At 40.0% G+C, this 24,035-nt stretch overlaps 1 protein-coding gene across 9 annotated transcripts in view; it reads left to right on the top strand.

The window, feature by feature from the left end:
• Nucleotides 1–24,035, top strand: part of MAP4K3 (mitogen-activated protein kinase kinase kinase kinase 3) — an 81,222-nt gene that overhangs the window by 858 nt on the left and 56,329 nt on the right. For 8 of the 9 annotated variants that reach the window (XM_042455636.1, XM_042455622.1, XM_042455613.1 and 5 more), the window contains exons 2-4: nt 16,936–16,993; nt 21,005–21,095; nt 23,350–23,414. In XM_042455636.1, the coding sequence (XP_042311570.1) occupies nt 16,936–16,993; nt 21,005–21,095; nt 23,350–23,414 (214 nt within the window). Of the gene's footprint in view, nt 1–16,935; nt 16,994–21,004; nt 21,096–23,349; nt 23,415–24,035 lie in introns of those variants that run through there. The other variant, XM_042455670.1, reaches the window with a different exon arrangement.

Here is a 24,035-nt window from a genome sequence, read left to right as displayed (position 1 = left end):
ATGGAAAATGTCCCCCATATATATATATATATATATATCCAAAAAAGCAAAACCTTGACTTTATTATTTCACTTCAGGGACACTGTTCTACTATGCCATTGTATTTAATGGGACTTGAGCATCCACGAATGTTGGCATCAGTGCCGGAGGGTGAGGTCCTGGAACCAAACTCCAACGGATATCAATGACCCACTGTGTCTTTCTTTGTATCCCGCTTTCCCCCCAAAACAGGTACACAGAGCAGCTTCCAAGTACCATAAAAACATGCAAAACTGGTGCATTAAAATAGAATTAAATTATTGCAGTATTAAAACAGATCAACAGAGGCTGCTCATTCCCTTTTCCCCTCTCTGGGGTGTTTGTGATTTCCCATCGTCATCGTCATTGTCGTCTTTCTCTGGTGAATTTCCTGGTCCATCCCCCCCCTCCATCTTCTTTCACCAGTCCTACCCCCAATTTAGCCTTATATCTCACATTCCCCTTTCCCTCAACAAAAGAATAATAAACCCTTCACCATGAACCTTGGTTGCATTCCTTGGATGAAATGCGCCAACACTTCTGCCAGAGGGGAAAAATAGTCTCTCAGGTGCCACAAGAGTCTTTGTTGATCTTCCCACATCTTTCCTCTGCTCTCCAAATGTGTGTTTTTAAAATGGTTATTCTTTTAAATTTTCTTTAAAAAGATCACATATGACCAAACTTTCATGTTAACTATATGAAAGAATGAACATGTGTGTATGATTGTCAGTCTCGACTCATGGTGACCCTGTGGATGAGACATCTCCAAGACCCCTGTCCTCCACTGCTCTGCTTAGGTCCTGCAAAGTCAGTCCTGTGACCCCCTGACTGAGTCCAGCCATTTAGCATGCAGTCTTCCTCTCTTTCTGCTACCTTCTACTCATTGTCTTATCTAATGAGCTATGCCTTGATGATGTGACCAAAGTTTAATCCTTGTTTCCAGGGAGTGTTCAGTCTTGATCCATTCAAGGTCCTATTTGTTTGTATTTTTGGCTGTCCATGGTATCCTTAGCATTCTTCTCCAGCACCACTCCTCAAATGAGTTGATTTTCCTCCTGTCCACTTTCTTCACTATCTGGCTCTCACATCTGTACATAGTGATGGGGAAGACAATGGTTTGGACTATTCTCACTTCAGTGGTCAATTGTATATATCTTTGCTCATTAAGATCTTGTCTAGTTCTTTCATCACTGCCCTTCCCATTCCAAGTCTTCCTCTTATTTCTTGGCTGCAGTCTCCATTCTGATCACTGTTTTGATTTCTTCATTGGCTGGGTAGAATTTGTGTGGATTCTCCGAGGTCATTATTTTTGTTTTCTTTTTCTTTTAGTAAGAAGCTTGCCTTTGCACTTTCTTTCTTGACCTTTGTTAGTAACTGTTCCTGGTCTATGATGTTTTCCCTTAGTAATATGGTGTCATCTGCATATCTTAGGCCTGGTACATACCTCCGTGAAGCGACGTCCTTGGGCTGATTCTAGGGTTTGGGAGCGTGCCGCAACCTCACACCCCTGAACCCTAGGGCGTATGGATGCCGCCATGGCTATGCAGCCCTGCCCACATAGGGTGTGCGTCCATGATGCAAGCACGGCACAACAGCCATATGTTGCTGAACTGTGCTTGCGTCACTGTTGTGCCACAGTGTGCTAATGGCACACTCGTGGCGTCAGGCGAGCATTCCTAAAAGAACCTGACTTTTCCGTGTTCTTTTAGGTGTGGAGGGAAACCACACAGTTTGGCTGCTGTGGCGTCGCTTGGGAGCAGAAAGGGGTGGTTGCAGACCACCCTTTCAGGGCTGTCTGTGCAGCCCCTTGGATTGTTTATGTTCCTTCCCCCTATCTTTACTCCTCCTCCTTCTAAGTCTAAATCTGCTCATTGTACTATATTTCCTGCATAAAGGTTGAACAAGTAGAGTGATAAAATATGTCCTTGCCCAACCCCCTTGCCAGTTGGAAATCACTGTGTTTCTCCATATTCTGTTATGACAGTGGCCTCTTGTCCAAATGTGTACAAAGCCCTTTTACTCTGCAGTCCTGATCCACATCCTCCTTTTCCTAAATAATGTTTGCCACATCCTTTGTGAGGACAATAGGGGATTGCACAACTCCCAGTACTTGTTCCTTCCTAACTTGGTTTTTGTTCGGGGGGGGGGGGGGGGGCCTGTCATTAGAGATCTGTACAATAACATCCAAAATCCACAAAACAATGATACTTTTATTGGGCCAGCCAAAATGCATAAAATTATGTTGCAAACTTTTGAAGCTCCACTGATTTCTTAAGCAGGCAAAGGTGTTCAAAATAATATGGGAGGGGAAAATTGACAATGTTAGTCCACAGGCCTGCGTTTTGTTATGATGTTGTCGGTGGTGTTCTGAGTATGGAGAGATGTCTATGTGTGCAGGCCACTCCTCCTCAGGCCATGTGTTACTGGGAAACAAAGTGTTTTAAAATCTAGGAAATAAAATTTAAATTCCACTAGCAACACAATCAGCTCCTTCTTTTGAGATCCAGGATGCCTCAGTCCTCTGTGAGCCACAACCCCTTTGTTAGGCAGAGGACATTGAATTTCTCAAAAAGCCTTCATGCTTTTGCATTATGAAAGGTTTAGATGCTGTTAGGTAAAACATGCCAATAGCAGTCCAAATTTTTTTAAAAAGTTTTACATTTGTTGGAGATAGAAACTTATCATGGCATCAAGATCCTTTTCTAGGCAGGAACCCAGTATTCTAGGAAAGCAAGCTAAGCTTGAAATATTTCTTCTACTACTAAGCTAACATCCTAACCAAATAATAGACCTCTCTTCTTTGCCTGGCATATGAGGAAGAGGGTGGTGTGTGATTGATTTCTTTTAAGGAGTGACTGTAAAGGTCAAGGTCTATATGTTGGCAGTGTGGGTCATGATCTTTATTTTTGCCCAACCAGCTTCCCATTCTGTTTCCACCAGGCTGGGCTTTAGTCAAGAAGACTAACCCCCTCTCCTGTCAGCTGAGTTTTTCCTTCCCAGAGGGGACATTCAGTGTAGATTCAGTCACACCAGCCAGGTTTGTCAGTACAAACCTGTCTCGGAGACCCACCCCACTCCTCAGGTCTTCTCAAACAAGCTGTAACTCCTGAAGCTTGTGATGATGTTGGTTCTCTCCCTGCCACCCCCATCTACTCTTCCCTTTGCCCATCAGGCTCTATAATCCGTGCTTTCTCTTCTGGGGCCTTGTTAACCCAAATCTGTTTCAGCTGCTCCTGAGACTGAGGTCTCTAAACTTAAAAGTTTTTTTTCTTGTTTAGAAAAACCACAAGGTTCTTGATCTTTCGTTCTCAGGAGTGGAATCTAGGCTGTTGTGTCTTGGATATATGAGAGGTCATGGACTTTTTGTGGTAGAGGTATTAATCTTGAGTTCCTGTCAGGTATGTGTTGTGAAGAGGCCTAACTTTACTCAGAAAATGCTCTCCAGCCTTCTTGAAAAACCAGGGTGTTTAGCTCTTGGTGCAATCATGCACTGAGAATCACATGGAGATTATAACTATACTTGCAGCTTCCCATAAATAGGTGTGATATGGTTAGGGTTGCCATAAGTGAGGACCTCCAAACCGGGACAAATGCAGGACAACATTTTCAAATGTAGGACACATCTTTTAAAAATGGAGGACACGCAAAAAATTGAGGCTTTTTTAGAAATGTTAATATAAATGCATGTTTCTTAGGCATGATCAAAATGGAGGACATTTTGACATTATTCGTAGATAGATCATGGAAATGTACTTCCCTTTCTGGCCACCCCCTTCTCCCCATTCCAAACAGCACATTTGAGCATTGAACATGGCTTTATTTTAACATTGCCTCTTGCATATTTCAGAGGCTTATTCCACAACCAAACCCTTTGGTCAAAGGACTTTGATTTTTCTTCATTTTGACTTGTTTTGTCTGTATTCCACCCCACTAAATAAAGGAGACATGAAATGGAGTTAATGGGTACAAGTTGTTAAACAAAAAAGTCTTGTGAGACTCTGTAGGCAAGAGGTGCACCATGTTAAGAACTGCATTAAGCACACTTAGGCTGCTGCCACACTGCTTTCACTCTCATCACTCCATCCTATGGAATCCTGGGATTTGTAGTTTGTTGTGGGGCCAAGGCTGGGCTTTGAAATCTCAGGCATAAGAGAGGCAAAAGGCTTGGGCTGCATCTACACTGGAGAAATAATCTGGTTTGAGACCGCTTTAACTGTCTTGGCTGAATGCTATGGAATTCTGGGAATGGTGGTTTGTTCCAGCACCACAGCAGAATGGCAGTTAACCCCTGGAAAGCTCTCTGACCAAGGTGACCAATGCCGTCACCCCAAAATGTAGGGCACCCAAGCAAAAAATGTAGGACGTGGCCAAAAATAAAAGCTAAAAACACCCATGTAATTATAAATCCATGCTTCTTAGCCATGATCCAAATGGAGGACATGTCCTGGAAAAGGAGGAGGATGCCTGGTCACCTTGTCTCTGGTCCAAAATACACTGCAGAAATAAAACAATGCTGGACTGAAATGCCCAGAGTTCCTCACCAAAGCTGCATCCACACTGAGGAAATAATCCAGTTTGAGAGTGACTTTACTGTCCTGTGTTAGTGCTGGGGAATGCTGGGAATTGTAGTACATTGTGGCCCCAGAGCTATCTCTGACAGGGAGTCCCATAACCCTCCAAACGTAGTTGAACTGCAGTGCCCAGAATGCCTCACCAGGTGCATCCACACTGAGGAAATGGTCCAGTTTGAGACTGCTCAGTGTTGGGGAATCCTGGGAATTGTAGTCTATTGTGGCCTCAGCGCCATCACTGACAGAGAAGTCTCAATGTCTCCCAAACACTAGCATTCCCAGGATTCCCTAGCACTGAGTTAAAGCAGTCTCAAAGTGGGTTATTATTCCTGCAGTGTGTGTGAGAGATATAAAAGCTAGGGACTGGAGGATCTCTGTGTCCAAAACACACTGCTTTGACTGCCAGGGCTCAGTGCTAGGGAATCCTGGGAATTGTAGTTTATTGTGGCAAATGCCTCACAGACACCAGAATTCCAGAGCATTGAGCTTTGGCAGTTAAAGGGGTCTCAAAGTGCAGGGGGGGCGGGAGAGAAAAGCCAGGGAGAGTGAATGAGAAGCTCATCCTGGCTGTGACTACTCTGAGAGGAGGAGGAGGAGGAGGAGGAGGAGGGAGGGAGCCAAGGGAAGTGGCCAGGACCATCAGCCTCCTCTCTCTTCCACCGAAGACTGCTGGCAAGAGGCTCTGCCCCCAGGCAACGCCTCCTCTGTGGACCATTCAGCTTCCTTTTGTCAAAAGAGCTCTGGTGCCACAAGAAACTACAATTCCCAGAATCCCATAGCACTGAGCCATGGATGTTTAAGGGGGGGGTCAAACTATTTTTGCAGCCTTTTGCCTTCTATTATTTACCAGCAGCTTGCAAGGCAAAATGTCTTCCTTCACCAAGCCATTGAAAACCAACCCAAGTGGAGGGCTGATTGCTTCTTTCCCATTGGTCAGCTTCGGGAGAAATTTGCATATTACAAGTAAAGGTGTTTAGGGCCTCAAAAACGATCCTGTGATAAAGAATTACAACAATACTGAGTGGTAGACATTTAAAAGATGAGGCATTTAGACTCCCAGTGAAACAGGAACGATTGATGGCCTTTTTTTCTTTTCTCACTGTAACCTGGAAAGTAAGGCCTCTTGCAGGGTATATATACCAAGTGGGCTGGCAATAGACCTGCTCTCTAGGCTAAGCCAGGCAGGGAGGCGGGGAGGGTGGCACACAGCCATGGGGAGGGGTGGAGCTGCCTCCAGGGCCTTGCTGGCGGGGAGGTCCCGGGAAGGGGCCAAACCGGGGTGGGACCGTGTGGCCCCGCCCCAAACTGGGAAAGTCCCGCCCCCAGGCGGGATATGGCAACCCTAGATATGGTGGTGTGGTTTTTTTGTTGTTTTTTTTTTCTTTTGCTACCTTCCATCTGAAGTCATGAAGGAACACACAGTGCTTGCCTTGCCATTCATCAACACTTCACTTTGACAGGCTCTTTGGGGCTTATTCACAGCAATGTTCTAACATGCCTTTCCATCCAACTTATAGCAACACTACCCTAGACTGCATGATTTACTTAAAACAACTTGGATTTTTGGTACCATTTGTTTTTAGCGTATGTGTTTTAGTTCCCTTGTCCAGCTAAATAATGAAAAAATAATGTGTTTTGGTGTAATAAGGAGAACTTGAGAAGTTACAAGTACTCAGTGTCGGAGAACACATGCTGTGGATATGATCCAAAGGTACGTGTAGACATTCTGGAGTCTTAAAACTCTGGTTAGAGTGTGGGAATAGATGCTCCTGAAAATTTTAAAGAAAGCCAAAAATATGGGGTTAAGGAACCTGGAGAAATCAGAGATGTCTTGGGCAAAGTACTGAAAACTTGGGTTGAGAGACCACATTTAATTTACGTATCAGCAAAAACAGGCTATAGCCTGCATCATTATTTTTGTTACTATTATTTTGTTCTTTTGTTTTCTGCCTTTCCCCTAAAGCTGGATGGACTGGAACACAATTCTCATCATCTTTACCCAGTATGATTATTAGAGGTGGTGGGAGTGGTGCATTTAATATATCTGCAGGGCACAAGATTTGTCTATGGGATTGAGTTTTTAACTCTTTATCTGTATTTGGCTTAAAAGAATACAGTACTTTGCATCCTTTTAGGATGCCTGAATTAGATGCCAATTAAAATGCGACACTTGGGTATGAGCCTACATGTCAGCAGATACAGTACTAGACTGTAACTTGGTAGATGCAGTTTCAGATTCCTCTTCATCCATGTCTTCCTTTGGTGGTCTGTAAATTTTGCAGTCTTAGTTTGCCATCTTTAAGCAAATTAATACAGTATTTTAGGGTTATGGTAACTTGCTAGGGTAATTTTGTGAATGAACTGAGAAAGTACAAATAGAGAAAACTGGTCATTTAAAATTATTTTTCAAGGAGACTTCACAGAATTAAAAGAGTTACTTCAAAACCGCAGATGTATTTTTTTCCTACTAATCTTAAAATTGGGAGAAAAGTCTGTGGAAAACATTTTAAATTTCCCTAGCTGTAAATTACATTATATTAACTACATACACACCGTTTTTTAAAATCCTGGGAAAAACAACCACTTGTTTATTCTCCAGAGTCCTCATCTGGACAATATTGTTTGGTTGACTACTGATTTCTGTAACTGATTAATCACCTGTAAATAAAATAATTATTCTATTAAAGTGAAAATAATGCTGTTTCACAAAATTGTTTGTAGCCTGATAAAGGACAGTAGAAGAAGATGATGATGATGATAATTCTTACCCACCTCTCCCCATGGATTGAGTCCTCACGCAGTTAAAATATCTTAATGTGTGTTTTACAAACAAAGCACAAGCATAAGGAAGTGTATACTCAGGTTAATAATATTCATACTTTGTCTTCAGTTTCCTTATGTTTGTTATAAGGATCGCAAGCTTGTACAATTTGAATTAGTTAAAGAGTCACTTGTAATTTTTCCTTAATAATAATAATCTGTAGTTAATGTAGTACTAGCTATTAGCAGAGTTCCACAAGTTCAGTTGCTAGCAGCAAGTAGAGATTTAGTTTAATTCTGGTAGCTGTTAGGAATTACTTCTAATATTTTCCAGTATGAGAATAAAAATGGTACAAGTCTCAATCCTGTGCTCAGAAGTCTTAGATTGGGAGAAAGGGTTGTTAAGTACAACTGTGTGCACAGAATGCTACCTCTCATCTTTGTGATGAATAGCTAGGTATACAGCTGAGTAGAAACCAAGTTAAAAGGATGTTGGCAATAGGGTTAAAGACTGCTGAGTCTTAGGAGTTTATCACTTGACTTAAAAACCCGACTTACCCCTGCTGCATTGAAGACTCTTTCAAGATAAAGTCAGGTATTATCACATTCAAAATGCTGCCACCCGGCTGAATCCCGGCTAATTTCGGCTAGAAGCCGCACTCAGCTGTCCAATTTGCAAACCCAGGAGCTTCCCGGTTTTGAAAAGAGGCTGGCTGAGTATGGCTTCTAGCCGGAAGTTAACCGGGATTCAGTTAGGCAGTGGCATTGGTGGCATTTTGCATGTGATAATACCCACCTTTATCCCGAAAGAGACGTCAACATGTTAACAGATTTGCCGTTGAGTAGTTATCAAGCAGCTGCACCTCATTGCAATTACAGTGTAGATACACCTGAATGATAAACATTTTTACAAATATGTCTTTGTCACATTCATATGTCTCATGTTGACAATATATTGTGCAACATGACCTTTAGTTAGAGGTTTTGCTTCTTTAAAGGTAGGGGAAATAATGCATATTGCACAATGTGATTTAGATGGTCACATGACTCTGGAAAGGGTTGTTTTATGTGTCAAGAGTTGCTTCCTCCAGTGGTTGATGGCCACAGGGCAAATTCATATATTCTGGGAGCTTTGAAAATGTGTTATGACACTGCTGATATTGGAAACAGTGCCATACCAAAACCAGGAAGTACTGTAAAATTAAAAGGTGTGGAATCTGAACAAACTTTGTTTAAGAAGCCTGAAAACCTCCAGTCTAATTATGTGTGAATGTGTATTGTAGCCCACAAGAATCACTTTGAATCCTCATTTTAACCATCTTTCTAAAAGAAGGTAGGGAACTTGTACCTCTCCGAGTTGTTACATCAGGCCCTACCAGCATGATATGTGTCTTTAAGTCATTTCCAACGTATGACAATCTTAAGGCAAACCTATCACAGGGTTTTCTTAACAAGATTTGTTCAGAGGGGTTTTGCCTTTGCCTGCCTTCTGAGGCTGAGAGAGTGTGACTTGTTAAGATAGCAGTGGTGTTTTGTTAAACTGTACTGGTGGTGTAGGCAACTTGTGACACTCAGAGAATGAGATATACTTCCTATCAATCACCATTGGCTATGCTGACGGTATAATGGGATCTGGAGTCCACCTGCCCAACTTTGGTTTCCTGTGTTTGTGAGATACTGTACTTAGGGCCTGGACAGACAGGCTGAAATAAAGCTGCTTCGGGTCACTTTGGAAATATGCTGTTTAAATGCTGCATGTGTCCTAAGAGGCTGGAAGCCGCACCAAAGCGACGCTTCGGTCCTAAGGATGGAGCATGGATTTGGTGCAGCTTCTGGCCTCTTAAGATGCGTGTATCATTTAAACAGCATACCTCCAAAGTAACCTAAAGCAGCTTTATTTTGGCCTGTCTGTTCAGGCCCTTACTTGTCATTTAATGTATATCCCACCTTTTTCTACTCTACAAGTAGAACAAGTTGTAGTGAAAAGTTAAAGAAAAAAACCAAATAAACAATGTTGCTGCTGAGTCTGGTATTTTCTTGGTCATCTTATTCAAAGATCATGATATCATCTTGATCAAGTTGACAAATGGGCAGTTTTCAAGAAGATATTAATCATTCACTTTTTGGTGTGCTGGTGATATAAATTGGTGACTACCTATTTATTGGCTGCTCCTTTAGGACTTGGGTTATGATAATTTGCAATAAAATCTGACAAAGCGAGCCTTCCAGCTGAAAATAGCATGTTCCCTTTAGAGAGAGTTATAGAAGAGAATAAAGCATTTAACAGATGTAAGGATTATATGCAGTAGCACAATTTTGGCTGCAGTCCAGTATATTTTTACAAAGCACTGCTGAAATCTCTGGAATTTACTTCTGAGTAGACATGTGAATGATTATACTGCTATTTTCTAATTCTAAAATCCCATAGAAGCTGTGTAGCTGGGGCTCCTGAAACTAACCTGCTTTGGCCTATTACACATTTAATCCTTGTTTATTAGATTTATATCTTAACTTTCATTAGCATGTGTAGTGGCTAACAAGATCACCATTGTACAGAGCTGGTACAACATAGATTTGTAAGGCTTGTAGGGAAAACAGGTCTTGAGAGGGATTTGGAGAGCTGGTTTTGAACCTTCCTTTGGCTTCTGGAAGTTGAAAGTGTCTTTATAACAGAAGTAGTGATAACAAACAAGGCCTGATGCTAGCTTCTAACTCTGTTGCTGACAGTCAGTGTTTTTCCAAGCCAGCAAGATTACTGAGAAGTAGAAAGATGAATTTGACCCAGCCACTGCTTGTGTTAAATTTCAGGTTTGCACTAATTTAGCTTGCAGTGAAAGTTTTACAGTACAAAATGTTGTATCTCGTGGTAGGATAAGGGAAAGATGACACTGCAGTCCTAAGAGTAAGATTTACCTCTCATTTCATCTTACACAAAAAAGTTGCTCTAATGCCATTACAACCTGCAAAATGGTATATGTACTAGAATTGCTACTGATATAGTGTACAGTAAGTCCTAAGAATGAAGCATTAGAGTCAGGACAGAATTACCAGGTATCTGCTTTGTTGTTAGCAAGCTTCCTAGATTTTATGTAGGCCCTTCCTTTCATAAGTAAAAGAGGGATTGTTGCGGCAAAAGTGCATCATAGTGGAGAAGTGCAGTTGAGGAAACGACTATACAATTATCCCTTGCTATACGCAGGGGATTCGTTCTAGAACTCACCCACGCTCTGCAGATAGCAAAAAGTGCGGGGCCTTAAGTCCTGTTCTTTTTAGTGGACACATGCTTATGCCCACAAATGCAGCTCATGCATGCACGCCTATGGAAAAAGCCAGGGCTTGCCATCTGTGGAAGCACAGATCCGCGGATGGCAAGTCCGAGGTTGACGCAGGCATGCTTCATATAAAATATGTTTCACATTTCAAATATCATTGTGACAATGGCTATACCATTTGAGAAGTATTTTACAAATGTCCGTGTTTAAAACGTGGAGAAGATAAGGCCTTCCATGCCCATGAATTCTTCATCCACAGATTCTGCTATCCATGGCTTAAAAATATTCTTCATACATAAAAATCCATAAATTCCAAAAAGCAAACTTTGTTTTTGCTATTTTATATAACGGACACCATTCTACTATGCCATTTTATATAATGGGTATCCATGGGGCCATGGAGCCAAACCCCAGAGGATACCAATTTCTGACTGTACTTCACTTGTGTGTGTATGCTCTGATTCTCTTATGTCGACCTCATGTCCTCTACTGCCCTCTTATGTCGACCCCATTAATTTCAGAGGGTTTTCTTAGGCTTAGGAAAAGGAAAAGCATTCTTTTAGTATGTTAGTTTCAATTGAGTCAGAAAGTAGAGCAGTCATGCAGAATTTATTCCATAGTAACATATATAGTAGTCCAGATGTGCTCGCTCACGCTCTCTCTCTCTCTCTCTCTCTCTGTCTGTCTGTCTCTCTCTCACCTGTAGTGATTAGGAATTGAAAGGTATCTTCTAATAAACTGTATCATAACTAAAGATGTGAAATTTCCAGGGAAAACAGATTTTTTTGCAAAAATTGAAAAACACGTAACAATTTTTAAAGTATCCTTTTTAGATGTAATGTCACTTTAAGAATATAAAAGATATTGTCTTAAATCCAATTCTAGTTCCAGCTAGATGCTTGAATAAATTGCCAAACAGTAAGTCAAGCCTTATTAAATCCCATTTATTCACTGGGTTTATTTTAGTTGGGTTTACCTACTAGATTTTTGGCCTTTGTCACATTTGATACATTAAATTTTCAAATATTTATTCAGATAGCAATACAAATTTGGTAATTGAATTAACTTTCAAATATCTTTTTATTCCAAATGGCACCATGTATAGCTGTAATCTAAGAATTCTAGTATTTTCTGGGTTTTGCCAGTATATGGTAAAATTTGAAAACAAGAAATTACAAATATTTAGTAAAATGTTTTATATATTCAGAGTATATTTTATGGTGTCTTGCAGTACACTAGTTTTGTGATTGAGAAGAGACAACCCCCAAATTTAATGGATACTATTTTTGATAAATGAAACGTTGTCCAACCAGTCTAATCTTCTTGTCTATCAGTTTCATGTCCAGTATCAGTATCTGCAGTTTCTGTTTTTTTCTTTTGTCATCTTCATAGGTTTAACTAGAAATTGAAGGTCTTCTTCGATTGAGGACAGTCTTCCCTACCCTTTCGTATGTCGTTTTGTTTCTTAATGTGATGTTAAGTATTTCTTAACATAGAGAGATCCCTTTCACATGCTGCAGAAGGGACAATATTTGAAACTAAGCAGTGGAAAGAGTCAGAGATTGTGTTGCACAAAGATCTTGTCACATGTTATAGGAAGTATATGCTTGGCAGATCCCAGAGTGCATTACTGGACCAGATGCCTATGATGCTCTGTATTCTCCAACATTTGAAAGTTCAAACACCATTTTGAGAAATTAAAGGATAATTGTTTTTGTCTTAAACATTTTATTCAAAATTCTAAAGTAAAATGCATATTTCAAAATTCAACACTTTTCAAATAAGGTGGGAAGTCTTTGGAAACAGGTCCTCTTCCACTCCCCTGTCCCATTTTTCCATTTTACACCTGTAACTTTTTATATCACATTCTTCTGAGACAATTGGTCTCCAGGGTGTAGAAGCCTAATACAACACTGACAGTGGCAAATGAGGTTGCAGATTGTGTCCTTTCCCAGCAAAGAGGGTCCTGTCCTCCTGTAATCTGGGTTTAGCTCCTCCTATTTGCTCCTGTAGGCCATCCAAACATCTGTTCAAAAGCTTCCAAAGAAGGAAGCTCCTCCACACTTGAGGCAACATGTTCCACTGTCAAATAGGTCTTCCTGTCAGGATGTTCTTCCTTCTGAATGGTTTTAGAGCAAATGGGATCATCATCCTCTTTGTTGTACTTTTATGTCTGTTTTTGTTGTTTGTGGCTCTGTTAAGGTCCGTTGATTTTCCTACCATTGCCTTCTTTGGCCAGAGCTTTGGGTTGACTAGTGAGGGGGGGGGGTTACCCATTCAGCAGTACCTCCGTTGTCCTCCTTATTCGGAAGAGATGCACTTTAAATCATCCAAATAATAATTTGCCATGTGTTTTCTTTTAATTGCCATATTATATTTGTTGCTATCTGCATGGTGATATGAATTTGATTAATGAAAAGTTGTGTATGACTCAAAATTTTATGGCTAGAAGCCTGCCCTGTGAAAGTACAAAAAGATACAGATTGATAGTACAAAAACGTTCCTAGACTCCATACTGTGGACAGCAGGTGCAAGAAGTCCCTCAAAAAACTCAAACTAAGTGAAAACCTCTATGCACATGGAAAATGAAAATTAGGCTTATAATTATTTGTAATATGCTGGCTGGCTTTGTATGTTTTTGCTTAATATGGAGAAACATTCATTTGTATGATATCCAACAGTGGTCTAAACTAGTACAGTCCAGATACATATTTAAGCATCTCAGATTAGTACTATGTCAATCACAGGTCTCTCTTTATAATTTTAAGGCATTTAACAAATCTTCATTTTAAAGGACTTTTAGAACCTTTGCAATCTTTAGCATGTTTACTCAGGAATAAATCCTACTAAATTCAAGGTAAATTATTCTCCAGAAGGTGTGTTCAAGATTGCAGACTTGATTATGCTAACACTTTAATGGCTGACACTAAACACTAGTTTATTTTAAAGAACATGTCGATCCCTTTCAGTCTGGTTTCCGGCCAAGGCATTCTACTGAGACAGCTCTCACTAAGATTTCGAATGACCTTTTACAGGCCAAGGCTAATGGCTTTTACTCTCTTCTCATCCTTCTTGATCTGTCTGCAGCCTTTGACACCGTTGATCACTCTCTTCTAGTTAATATACTTTCTGACCTTGGGTTCTCAGACTCTGTTCTCGACTGGTTTAGATCTTACTTGTCTGGCAGATCTTTTGCAGTGGTTGCTGGCGGTCAGACTTCTTCTCCTGTTCTCTTATCTGTTGGAGTTCCCAAGGCTCTGTTCTGGGTCCCCTTCTGTTTTCTCTCTACACACTGTCCTTAGGAAAACTCATTAGCTCTTTTGGCTTTTCCTACCATCTGTATGCTGATGACACCCAGTGTTATCTTTCCGCCCCTGACCTTTCTCCAAGGCTTGAACAGCAAGTTTCGTCTTGCCTCACAACTGTCTCGCAGTGGATGCGCCATCGGCGTTTGAAGCTCAACATGTCCAAGACGGAGCTTCTTCTCTTTCCTCCTAAGCCCACCCTTCAACACTCCTTTTCTGTCTCTGTGGACAACATTTCCATTCAACCAGTCCAGCAAGCCCGCAGTCTTGGTTTTATCTTTGACTCTTCTCTGTCGTGTATCTCTCAGATCCAGACCACAGCCAAGGCTTGTAGATTCTTTTTGTACAATATTGCCAAAATCCGACCATATCTCTCCGCCTCCACTGCCAAGATCCTGGTCCATGCCTTAGTGGTCTCCTGACTTGATTACTGTAACGTCCTCCTGGCTGGGCTTCCTCTTTCTCACCTCCGTCCTTTAATCTCTGTCCAGCATTCAGCTGCACGCATTATCACTTCCACCCACTGCTCTGACCACATCTCTCCTGTGTTGGCATCCCTTCACTGGCTCCCCCTCCCTTTCCACATTCAGTACAAGCTCCTGCTGTCGACGTTTAAAGCCCTCCATGGACTGGCCCCTCCTTACTTATCAGACCTTCTTTCTCCTCACCTTCCCACTCGGGCCCTCTGTTCTAGTAGTCAAGGTCTGCTGTCCCAGCCCAGGATTTCCTCTGCCCCATCCCGGATTCGCCCCTTTTCACTTGCTGCCCCTCACTCCTGGAACCTTCTTCCCCCACAAGCAAGAGCCATCACTTCTTTAACCAGCTTCAAAACGGAGCTGAAAACCATCCTGTTCAGAGAAGCCTTTCCAGGCATTGCATAATTGTCGCTTACTATTTGATGTTCTTTTGGTGCCTGTTTATCAAACCATTTCTTGTATTGCTATGTACTGTTTATGCATTATCCTACTTGAGAGTATGTATTTTTCCTGGAAAATGATTAACCATCCATTATGAAGCCAAGCCCTCCCTCCAGTCCATCTGCCTTGGTCCAGGCCTCGGAGGTAGAGAGGAACTGCTGGACCTCTTACCCTTTCCCTCCACCACTCCCTTCTCCTTCTATGTCATGTCTTTTTAGATTGTAAGCCCGAGGGCAGGGATCTGTCTAACTAAAAAGATTGCATGTACAGCGCTGTGTAAATTTACAGCACTTCATAAATAAAGGTTAATGATGATGATGATGATGATGATGATGATGATGATGATGATGATGATGATGGCGTAGTGGCTTAAGTGTTGGACTACAACTCTAGAGATTACAATTCAAATGTTTGCTCAGCCAAGGAAACCAACTGGATGACCTTGGGCAAGGAACACTCTTTCAGCCTCAGATTTTTTTTCTGAAAAAAATATTGCCAAGAAAACCCCAAGATAGCTTTGCCTTAGTGTCACCGTAAATTAGATTTGGCCACTGTGACACATGCCTTGATTAAATCATATTTGGACTACTTTAACACACTCTACGTGGGGCTGCCTTTGGAAACTGTTTGGAAACTTCAGCGAGTCCAGAATGCTGACCAAGATCAGTTATAGGGAACCTATAACTCCCTTGTTGGAACAGCTTCACTGACTACTTGTTCGTTTCCAGGCACAATTCAAAGTGATGGTCATGACCTATAAAGCCCTTGGTTCCAGACTATCTGAAGGACCTCTCTCCCCATATAAACCTGCAGGAATTCTAAGATCTTCAGCAGAAGGCTTTTTCTTGGTCCTGCCAACATCACAAGCTCGCTTAGTGAAGGCACAAGATAGAGCAGTGATGGCGAACCTATGGCACGTGTGCCAGAGGTGGCACTCAGAGCCCTCTCTGTGGGCACATGTGCCATCGCCCCAGCACAGAATTTGCCAGAGTTTGTTACTAGAAAGCCAGAGGGACATGGCACTTTGCAATAAATAAGTGAGTTTTGGGTTGCAGTTTGGGCACTCGGCTTCTAAAAGGTTCTCCAGCACTGAGATAGAGCCTTGGTGGCTGCGCCCACCCTCTGGAATGCCCTTACAAAGGAGGCTAGTTTAGCCCTCTTCCTGCTTTCCTTCTGTTGACAGTCAAAGATGTTTTTATTCAAACAGGCTTTTAATATATAATCATTGTCAGTGAGGCTTTTATACATGCATGTGTGTGTTCTGTTTGTTTTTAACTTTTCTGTGTTAAATGCAACTTTATATTGTATTAGGAAGATGATTTTAATTGTTTTTATATTTTTATTTTATTTTAAAGTTTTTAACTGATTTTGTCTGAGAGCTGCCTTGGGTCTCTTCCTGGGAGAAAGGTGCCATGTAAATTAAAAATATAAATGTAAATGTCAGTATAAATATGAATAAGTTGGAAACAACTAGGCACACAGCAACGATCACCGGGTTGTATCTACTGATGAAATGTTATTTGAATAGCTTCATTTGGAAGTCTGGGAGTTTTTGTTGACCATGCCACTACCTACTGCAGCCCTGTAGCTGTATTCATTACTACTCTAGAGGGTCCCAGACCCCTTGGGAACAATATCTTAGGGGATGTGAGAGGCAGCAGTGAGTAGTGGAAATGGCATCCACTGAATAAGCAGGAAGTCTTTATGTTAGTGCAAGACTGCCATTGGATACAACCCAATGACATTATCACAAACGGAAGTAGATTTCATTTTATCATGTCCATGGTATGAATAATTGTGGCACATTAATATTCATGGTTATTATTTCTCCAGAGTTCTTGGGTGGCTTGTTACCTTTCTATATCATTGGGAAAATATGTATTCCCAATAGGTTTTCCCTCATATATAAACAGGAGAGAGGATTACATTGCAGATGTTTTTAATTTCTGCCTCTCCACCCACCAGGAATCTTGCAGGTGGCTGAGCTTAAATTTGAGTCTTCTGTTTCTAGCCATTTAAATTTTTAAAAAGCAGTGCTTGTTTTCCGACATCTAAAAACCTTTTGTTTCTTTCTTTTTTGCTTTTAAAATAGGCTCGGAATGTTAACACAAGTGAACTGGCAGCAATTAAAGTAATAAAATTAGAACCAGGTAAGCATTTGTGTTTCCTTTACTTTCTTTAACCTTGCCTTGTTTTTTTTCCCCACACCCCTGTTGTATTTTGTTTTTTAAAAAATACTGTAATACAGTGAAGCAGTGATACTCAGAGAATGTTCTTAAATTACTCATTTTCAGAAGAACTTACAACTGTAATCTCACCAAAGTATTCAGTATACCACATAAAGACTTTTATCTAGAAGGGACGGACAATGGGATAGTGTCAAGAAGGGCTTTCCTACTTATAATTCCAAGTTAAAAAAGGATTGTTCTTTGTTCTATTTCAATTTGCTCATTATCCCAGAACAGGTACTGAAACATTCATATTTTGGATATGTACAGAATTTCAGGTTTGTAACAAGATAAATGTAGATAGAGTTAATTACAATGTTATTGTTATATCCTATTTCAGATTGATAGGGAAACTTTTTATATGGGCACAGTTGGATTTAGGCTTTTTTCCTTTTTTGAGGGGAGGGGGTATCGTATAAGCATATTAGGTAAATAAGAAGCAATAATTCTAATTATTTGTTTATACTTTTAGGCTCCAGTCCTATGCGTAATTTTTCAAGTAAGCTCCACTGAACACAGTGGAGCTTAGTTCTGAGTAACCATCTGTGGACTGAGCTGTTTCCTTTCCAGTCCCAAACTGCTAGAAAAATATGGACTCTAGGCGTAATGAGTTGCAAGTAGCTTCATTAGAAACCACATTAAAAGAAACTGGGTGAAATCCAGAACAAAAGCAGAGCAGTGTCCAGCCTATTTGGAAGGATTCAGAAGTCCTTGTTGCATACCTTCTTTGGCCTTGCATAAATAAAGAACTGGGCAACTACCAGAGAAAGCTTTATTGAAGATAGTAGCCTAAATCCAAGTGTTTGTCCCAACTTGAGTAGGCCAATTAGGTGTTTGGTTCTAAAGATGTAAAATTTCTGAAAATGAAGCTATTGTGGATAGTGTATTTTTTGTCAAGAAAAAGGCAATTTTCAGAAAAACTTTAAGACAGTAGTAATTTTTAAAGACTAAAAATGCCTCTGTTACTTTAAGAACATAAAATGCATCATGTATAACTTGGCTTGACATTACATTATCATAGTCCATATATTAAAGGTACAATTAATTCATGAAACAATTACAAATTGAATTTACTTTTTAAAATACAGTCTGAGAATCCCTTATCTGGAATTCTAAAATCCGAAATACTCCCAAAATCCATATTGTCCACGTGGGTGGCTGTGATAGTAGCACATTTGCTTTCTGATGGTTCAGTGTATACAAACGTCTTACGCACTAAAGTAGTAAAAATATTATGTATAAATTACTTTCAGGTTATGTGTATGTTATGTTTAGATGAAATTCATTTATGTTTTATAATCTAATTTAATCTAATTAAATCTAATTTAGACTTGAGTCCCATCTCCCAGAGAACAAATTATGTATATATAAATATTCCAAAATCTGAAATACTCCAAATTCCAAAACACTTCTGGTGTTAGCATTTTGGATAAGGGAGAGTCGTCCTGTATCATGGTTATAAATGGCGTTACAAAGTCGTGAATTGTAAGGAACACTTTTATTGTTCTTGCAAATTTATAATAGCAATAGCAAATACATTTTTGTACCACTTACCAGTGCACTTCAGCATTCCCTAAGCAGTTTACAATGTGTAAGCTAATTGCCCCCAACAAGCTGGGTACTCATTTTAGCGGCCTACAGAAGGATGGTAGGCTGGGTTGATCCTAAGCTCCAGGCTGCAGTACTGGCATTTAACCACTGCGCCACAATTTATAAGGCAAAAAAAGGAAATAATTTTCATCAGCATTAGTATGGTGGGCTCTTGTTATCCGCGGGCTTGCCATCTGCAGATTTGAGCTTCTGCGGATGGCAAGCTCTGTTGTAGTGAATAGAGGTGTGTGGCCTCATGCACATCGTAGCCATAGGGAACAACAGAACTTGAGGTCCCATGTTTTTTCTTATTTGCAGGGGGGTCCAAAAGGGATTCCTCGGGGATATGAAGGGACAACTATAATACAAAGAAAATATTTCTATCTTCTAGTCCTTAGTGCTAAACAGACATAAAGCCCTTATTCCTGTTAAAAAAAAAAAAAGGAAACCAAGACCAGTAATTGCAAAGTTGTGAGATACTGTGTGTGTGTGTGTATACATTTTCAAGTTGCCTATTGACTTATGACGACCCCATGAATTTCATAGGGTTTTCTTAGGCAAGGAATCGTCAGAGGTGGTTTTGCCACTTAATTCTTTTGAAATTTAGCCTGCAATACCTGGTATTTGCTAGTGGTCTCCCATACAAATACTAACCAGGGCTGACCCTACTTAGCTTCCAAGATCAGATTGGATCTGTTGCCATACTCTAATTTGGGCCACTTCGCCTTACAGTAAAATCTACCTGTTATATAATGTTTTTAGCTACAATGTGAGAGGAGTAAACACATGAATGCCTTGTCTTGATTATTTCATTTATCGTTATAAAAGAACATAGTCCATAATCCAATTTTTCAGGGGGAAAAGGTTTTGATTTTTTTAAAAAAGCAACCCCCCCCCCCAAATTCTATCCCCCCTCCATTCTTTCACATCTCTATTTGGAACTAACAATTAGATTAAGGTTGGTGATTATAGATCAGATAATATTTCTGTTCTTCTGCTCCAGAACTTTTTAACCTTAATTATCAAAATGTAGAACTTGTATTGCAAATTCTAAATAAAACTTAGAAAAAAAGAAGTGGTAGTAAGAAAAAGATAACATAACCAACTGCTAGCAAGACTGGCAAAAAGAAAGAGAAAAAAGAGCAAAATACACTAATATTGTCTCTTCTTTGTATATTCATAAAATGTACTGTAAGGCTCCACTAGAATGAAATCCTGTGTTATAATTAAGATGATAAGCAGGAAAGTGGCTGTAGGTAACACTTTGGCGATCTTTCAAGGACCCTTTTAAATTACAGGACACCTGGAGACCAGTACTGATAGGGTACGGAGGAAGGAGCAAAGGGATAAACTTCCTTCTGTAGAGTAGTTTGTGCCAACACAAAGAAGTTGAAGACTTTTAGAAAAGAACTGGAAATGGAGACACAGTGCTAAGAACAGGAACTATAAAAATAAATGATAATAATGGTGATGCTGATGATAACAGTAATAACTATGTATACCTCATATTCTTTTAACTAAACTAGTGCTAGAACCCAAAAGATGTTGAATTTTACAATTTAAATGTAAACATTCCTAATATTTATGGCTATAGAAAAGATCTTGAAGGCAGTGTCTGGTTAAACATGAAAATGGTGGGTAGATCTGCAGGACATTTAACAATCACAGATATAACGTGTCATGTCCACCCTTGCAATAAACTTTAGGCAGAAATTTTACAGTGGTGTTCTCTCTCCAGCAGCATCTAGTGTTCTGGGGCAGGGAAACACACCAATGTTGTGACGTTGTTACATCATACAAATCAGTTGGGGGCAGTGGGAGGAAAATTCATCATAAAGCAGACATTTTTGACAGCAGCAGTGCCTCTTGTCCCACTCGTATGATCAAACGTGACCTTTTGGATCACCCTGTATTTCAGTATAGTGAAATTTAACAAGACAATAAAGTTTCTGCATGTGTGAGCTGATAATAATTTGGAGGTGAAATACAGATATGCATCCTTTATATACAAGACAATTTCAAGCATTTGCAGTGTTTTGAATTATAGTTGGCTCTCCATATCCATAGATTCTGCATCCGTGGATTCAACCAATCACTGCTCAACAATAGTTTTTTTTTTTAATTACAAAAAGCAAACCTTTGAGTTGTTCACCATGTTATAAAAGGGATGCCATTTTGCTACAACATTGTATATAATGGGAATTGAGCATGGGGGTCCTGGAACCAAACTCCAGCAGAAAGCAAGGAACCACTTTATCTTGATAATCTTTTATTCTTGTAAGTTAAACCAGTTTTATCATTGTCATTGTGAATGACAAAAAAAATTCCTTTTTCTCCCCCTAGGAGAAGATTTTGCTGTTGTGCAGCAGGAAATCATTATGATGAAAGACTGTAAGCATCCAAACATTGTTGCTTATTTTGGCAGCTATCTCAGGTATAATCTTTATGGTGTATCTTACTCATTTAAAAATTCTCAGTGCTTGCAAAAATAAAAGACCTTTCATAACCCTGAGTGAGGGGCAGATTAGGGATGGGAATTTAGTAGTACCATCTTGTAATTAACTGTGGCATCCTGGACTCCCTAAGGAGTTGATGCTGTCTACTTTTTCATATCCATAACAAATTACTTCTGATTCCTTGGCTGTGGCTGCTGTTGAGTCGACGCTGGACAATTTAGTGTTTTTTTCTGGAAATGACTTTGCAGACTTTGTTCCCACCCCCATAGATACCCTGCCTTTGCTTTCTTACCCAATCTTTGTATACCTTGTTCCCCCAGGCGTGATAGATAATTGTCCTACAGAATTAGGACAAAATACAGAATTAAGAAGGATGAGGATGGGACATAGTCTAGGAAGGTGGAGGAACCAGATGGATTCTTGTGGTCTGAAAGTCCAGATTATCCTTTTAATCTAATTAGAAAAATAAATCTGTTAGTGATGCTGACTAATGATTTAATGTTGCCATCCCTTGATTGAACAAATCCTTACTATCCCATTCAGGACTTTCTCTGTATTCATTTCCCTTAAAGGCTGTTTTGAGTGTTGAATTGCAACTCTGGATACCTGGGTTTGAATCCTGGCTCGGCCATGGAAACTCACTGGGTGGCCCTCAGCAAGTCACACACTCTCAGCCTGAGAGGATGGCAATGACAAACCCCCTCTAAAGAAACTTGCCAAGAGAACTCCATGATAGGTTTGCCTTAGGGTCTCCATAAGTTGGAAATGACTTGAAGGCACACAACAGCAAAGACTAAGTGATTCATGTCTTGCTGTTTTTCTGGATGATCAGATTGGCAGATTTCTTCCTGATATGTCTTCTTCACCTGACAAGCAGAAATTTAACAGGTGAAGCTGTTCCTGCTATTGAGTTGGAGGAAGCTCTTCTGCTTGAGTCCACTGATATTACAAGTGCAGAAAATCTGTTATGGAAGTAGAATGGAGGTGGGATATTGGCGATTCTGTTTGGACTGTCACAGTTCAGGTTCACCTGATTACATGATAGGAATCTCTTGTTAGTTTATGAATTATGAAGGTTTTCATTGTTGTGATTCTTCACTAAACCTGTTAAATCTGCAGGCAATCTTGGTTTGATTTATTAGACTGCACATTCTGCTCAAATCTTTAATTTGCCAAGGAATTAGGATGAACTCCTGTACAAAAAACAGCATTAAAGCACAGTAATGTGATTTTGGGATGAGCAGCACTGTGTGTAAAAGCTGGAATATGCCTAGACAAGACGGGTTCACAGGCTTCCTTCACCCTTCCTCCTCAAGCATGGGAAGAAGAAGGATTTTGGCAGTTGTTTATTTTTCATTTCCCTGAAATGTGACGTAGTTGAATGCTTAAGGGGGATTGTGGTTTCATTAAAATAGCAAAGTACGTTTTGTTTCTTTTTACAATGTGACGTACATCTTAATAGTACTATGTCATTGTTTCTGCATTTTGTCAGTATTATGAAAGATATAGGCATGTTATGTGTTGTCTTGTCTAGCTTTATATTTAAAAAAAATTCCTCTCCCTATGCTGGAAGTTTAGAGTGAGTAATTTCATTTAAAAAAAATAAAAAGTGTAAAATTGTCAGTGAGAAACTCAAGCAAGAATGAAATACCACCTAACCTTCTGAGGCTTGCCCTCCAAACAAAAATACAGTCAGCCCTCCATATCCACGGATGTTGCATTCATGGATTCAACCATCCATGACTTAAATATTTTTTTAAGATCCAAGAAGCAAAGCTTGATTTTGCCAATTTAATATGTATAAGGGACACCATTTTAGTATGCCATTGTATGTAATGGGACTTGAGCATCCACAAATTTTGGTACAAACAAATTTTGGTCCTGGAACCAGACCCCGATAGATAACAAAGGACCACTGTAATCTTGGATCATCTTTTCCATCAAATCTTCCAGGCAGTAAATCATAGTTGCATATCTGTGAGTGAGAATAGTTCTCTGTGTGGTCTTCATGTACACATCAGCTGATCAAAAGAATGCTCTTTTGTTTTGGTGTTTGCTGCAGGAAGCAAAAGGCATTTTCTATTATATGCAATCTTGTGTTCTGTGAAGTAAACAAGAAAACATTTAAGAAATAAACAATTGCCTTTGCTCTACATGCATGAAATTGTTAATAAGTAAAACTGCATTCAGTGTTTACAAGTATGCTAAACTAATAAAATGTATTATTTTTAGACGTGATAAGCTGTGGATTTGCATGGAGTTTTGTGGAGGAGGTTCATTGCAGGATATTTACCATGGTAAGTTTAAGAGATGTACAGCTTTTTGTAAGTCTGCAAATAGACATTAGAAAATTTAAAAGAATGTTTTATTTCTTTCAATAAATGGGTGCTAGACACAGAAAAAATTGTTTCAAAACCTGGCGATAATCTGTACCAGGTGGGCAGTTGTGGAAGGTTAGGGGGTGACGACATTAACCACTCAGGAAACCCTGGGGTATTTCCCCCCAGCTCCTGCAAAATCAATATATATATATATGGTCACCAAATGGTTCAGGCACCTGCAAGGGAGACATGCTCACCATGTTAGGGGGCCTTCATGGGCCATTTTAGGCTCAGGAGATGCCTTTTTTAAATAACAAAATGATCCCTGTTTTGGGAGAAAGGCAAGGTATAAATCCAATAAATAAAGTAAAATACAAACAAGAAATGAACAGGAGTCACTTTCTGTTTCAAAAGGCATCTCCTGGGAATAAATCATCCCAACAGGGCAGAAGGTAGGAATCCCAAACTCTTACCCCAGAGAGCATTTTGGGACAATTTATATACAGTGGGCCCTTCACATTTTCTGGGATAAGGGGCAAAGGATCCCTGTGAAAGTAAAAACAAAACAAAAAACCAGACACGCAAATTAAAAAAAAA

Source organism: Sceloporus undulatus, chromosome 1, assembly GCF_019175285.1.
Source record: "Sceloporus undulatus isolate JIND9_A2432 ecotype Alabama chromosome 1, SceUnd_v1.1, whole genome shotgun sequence".
Lineage (NCBI taxonomy): Eukaryota > Metazoa > Chordata > Lepidosauria > Squamata > Phrynosomatidae > Sceloporus > Sceloporus undulatus.
The sequence above is the reverse complement of the archived record's forward strand: the minus strand, read 5'-3'. Positions and strand labels throughout refer to the sequence as shown.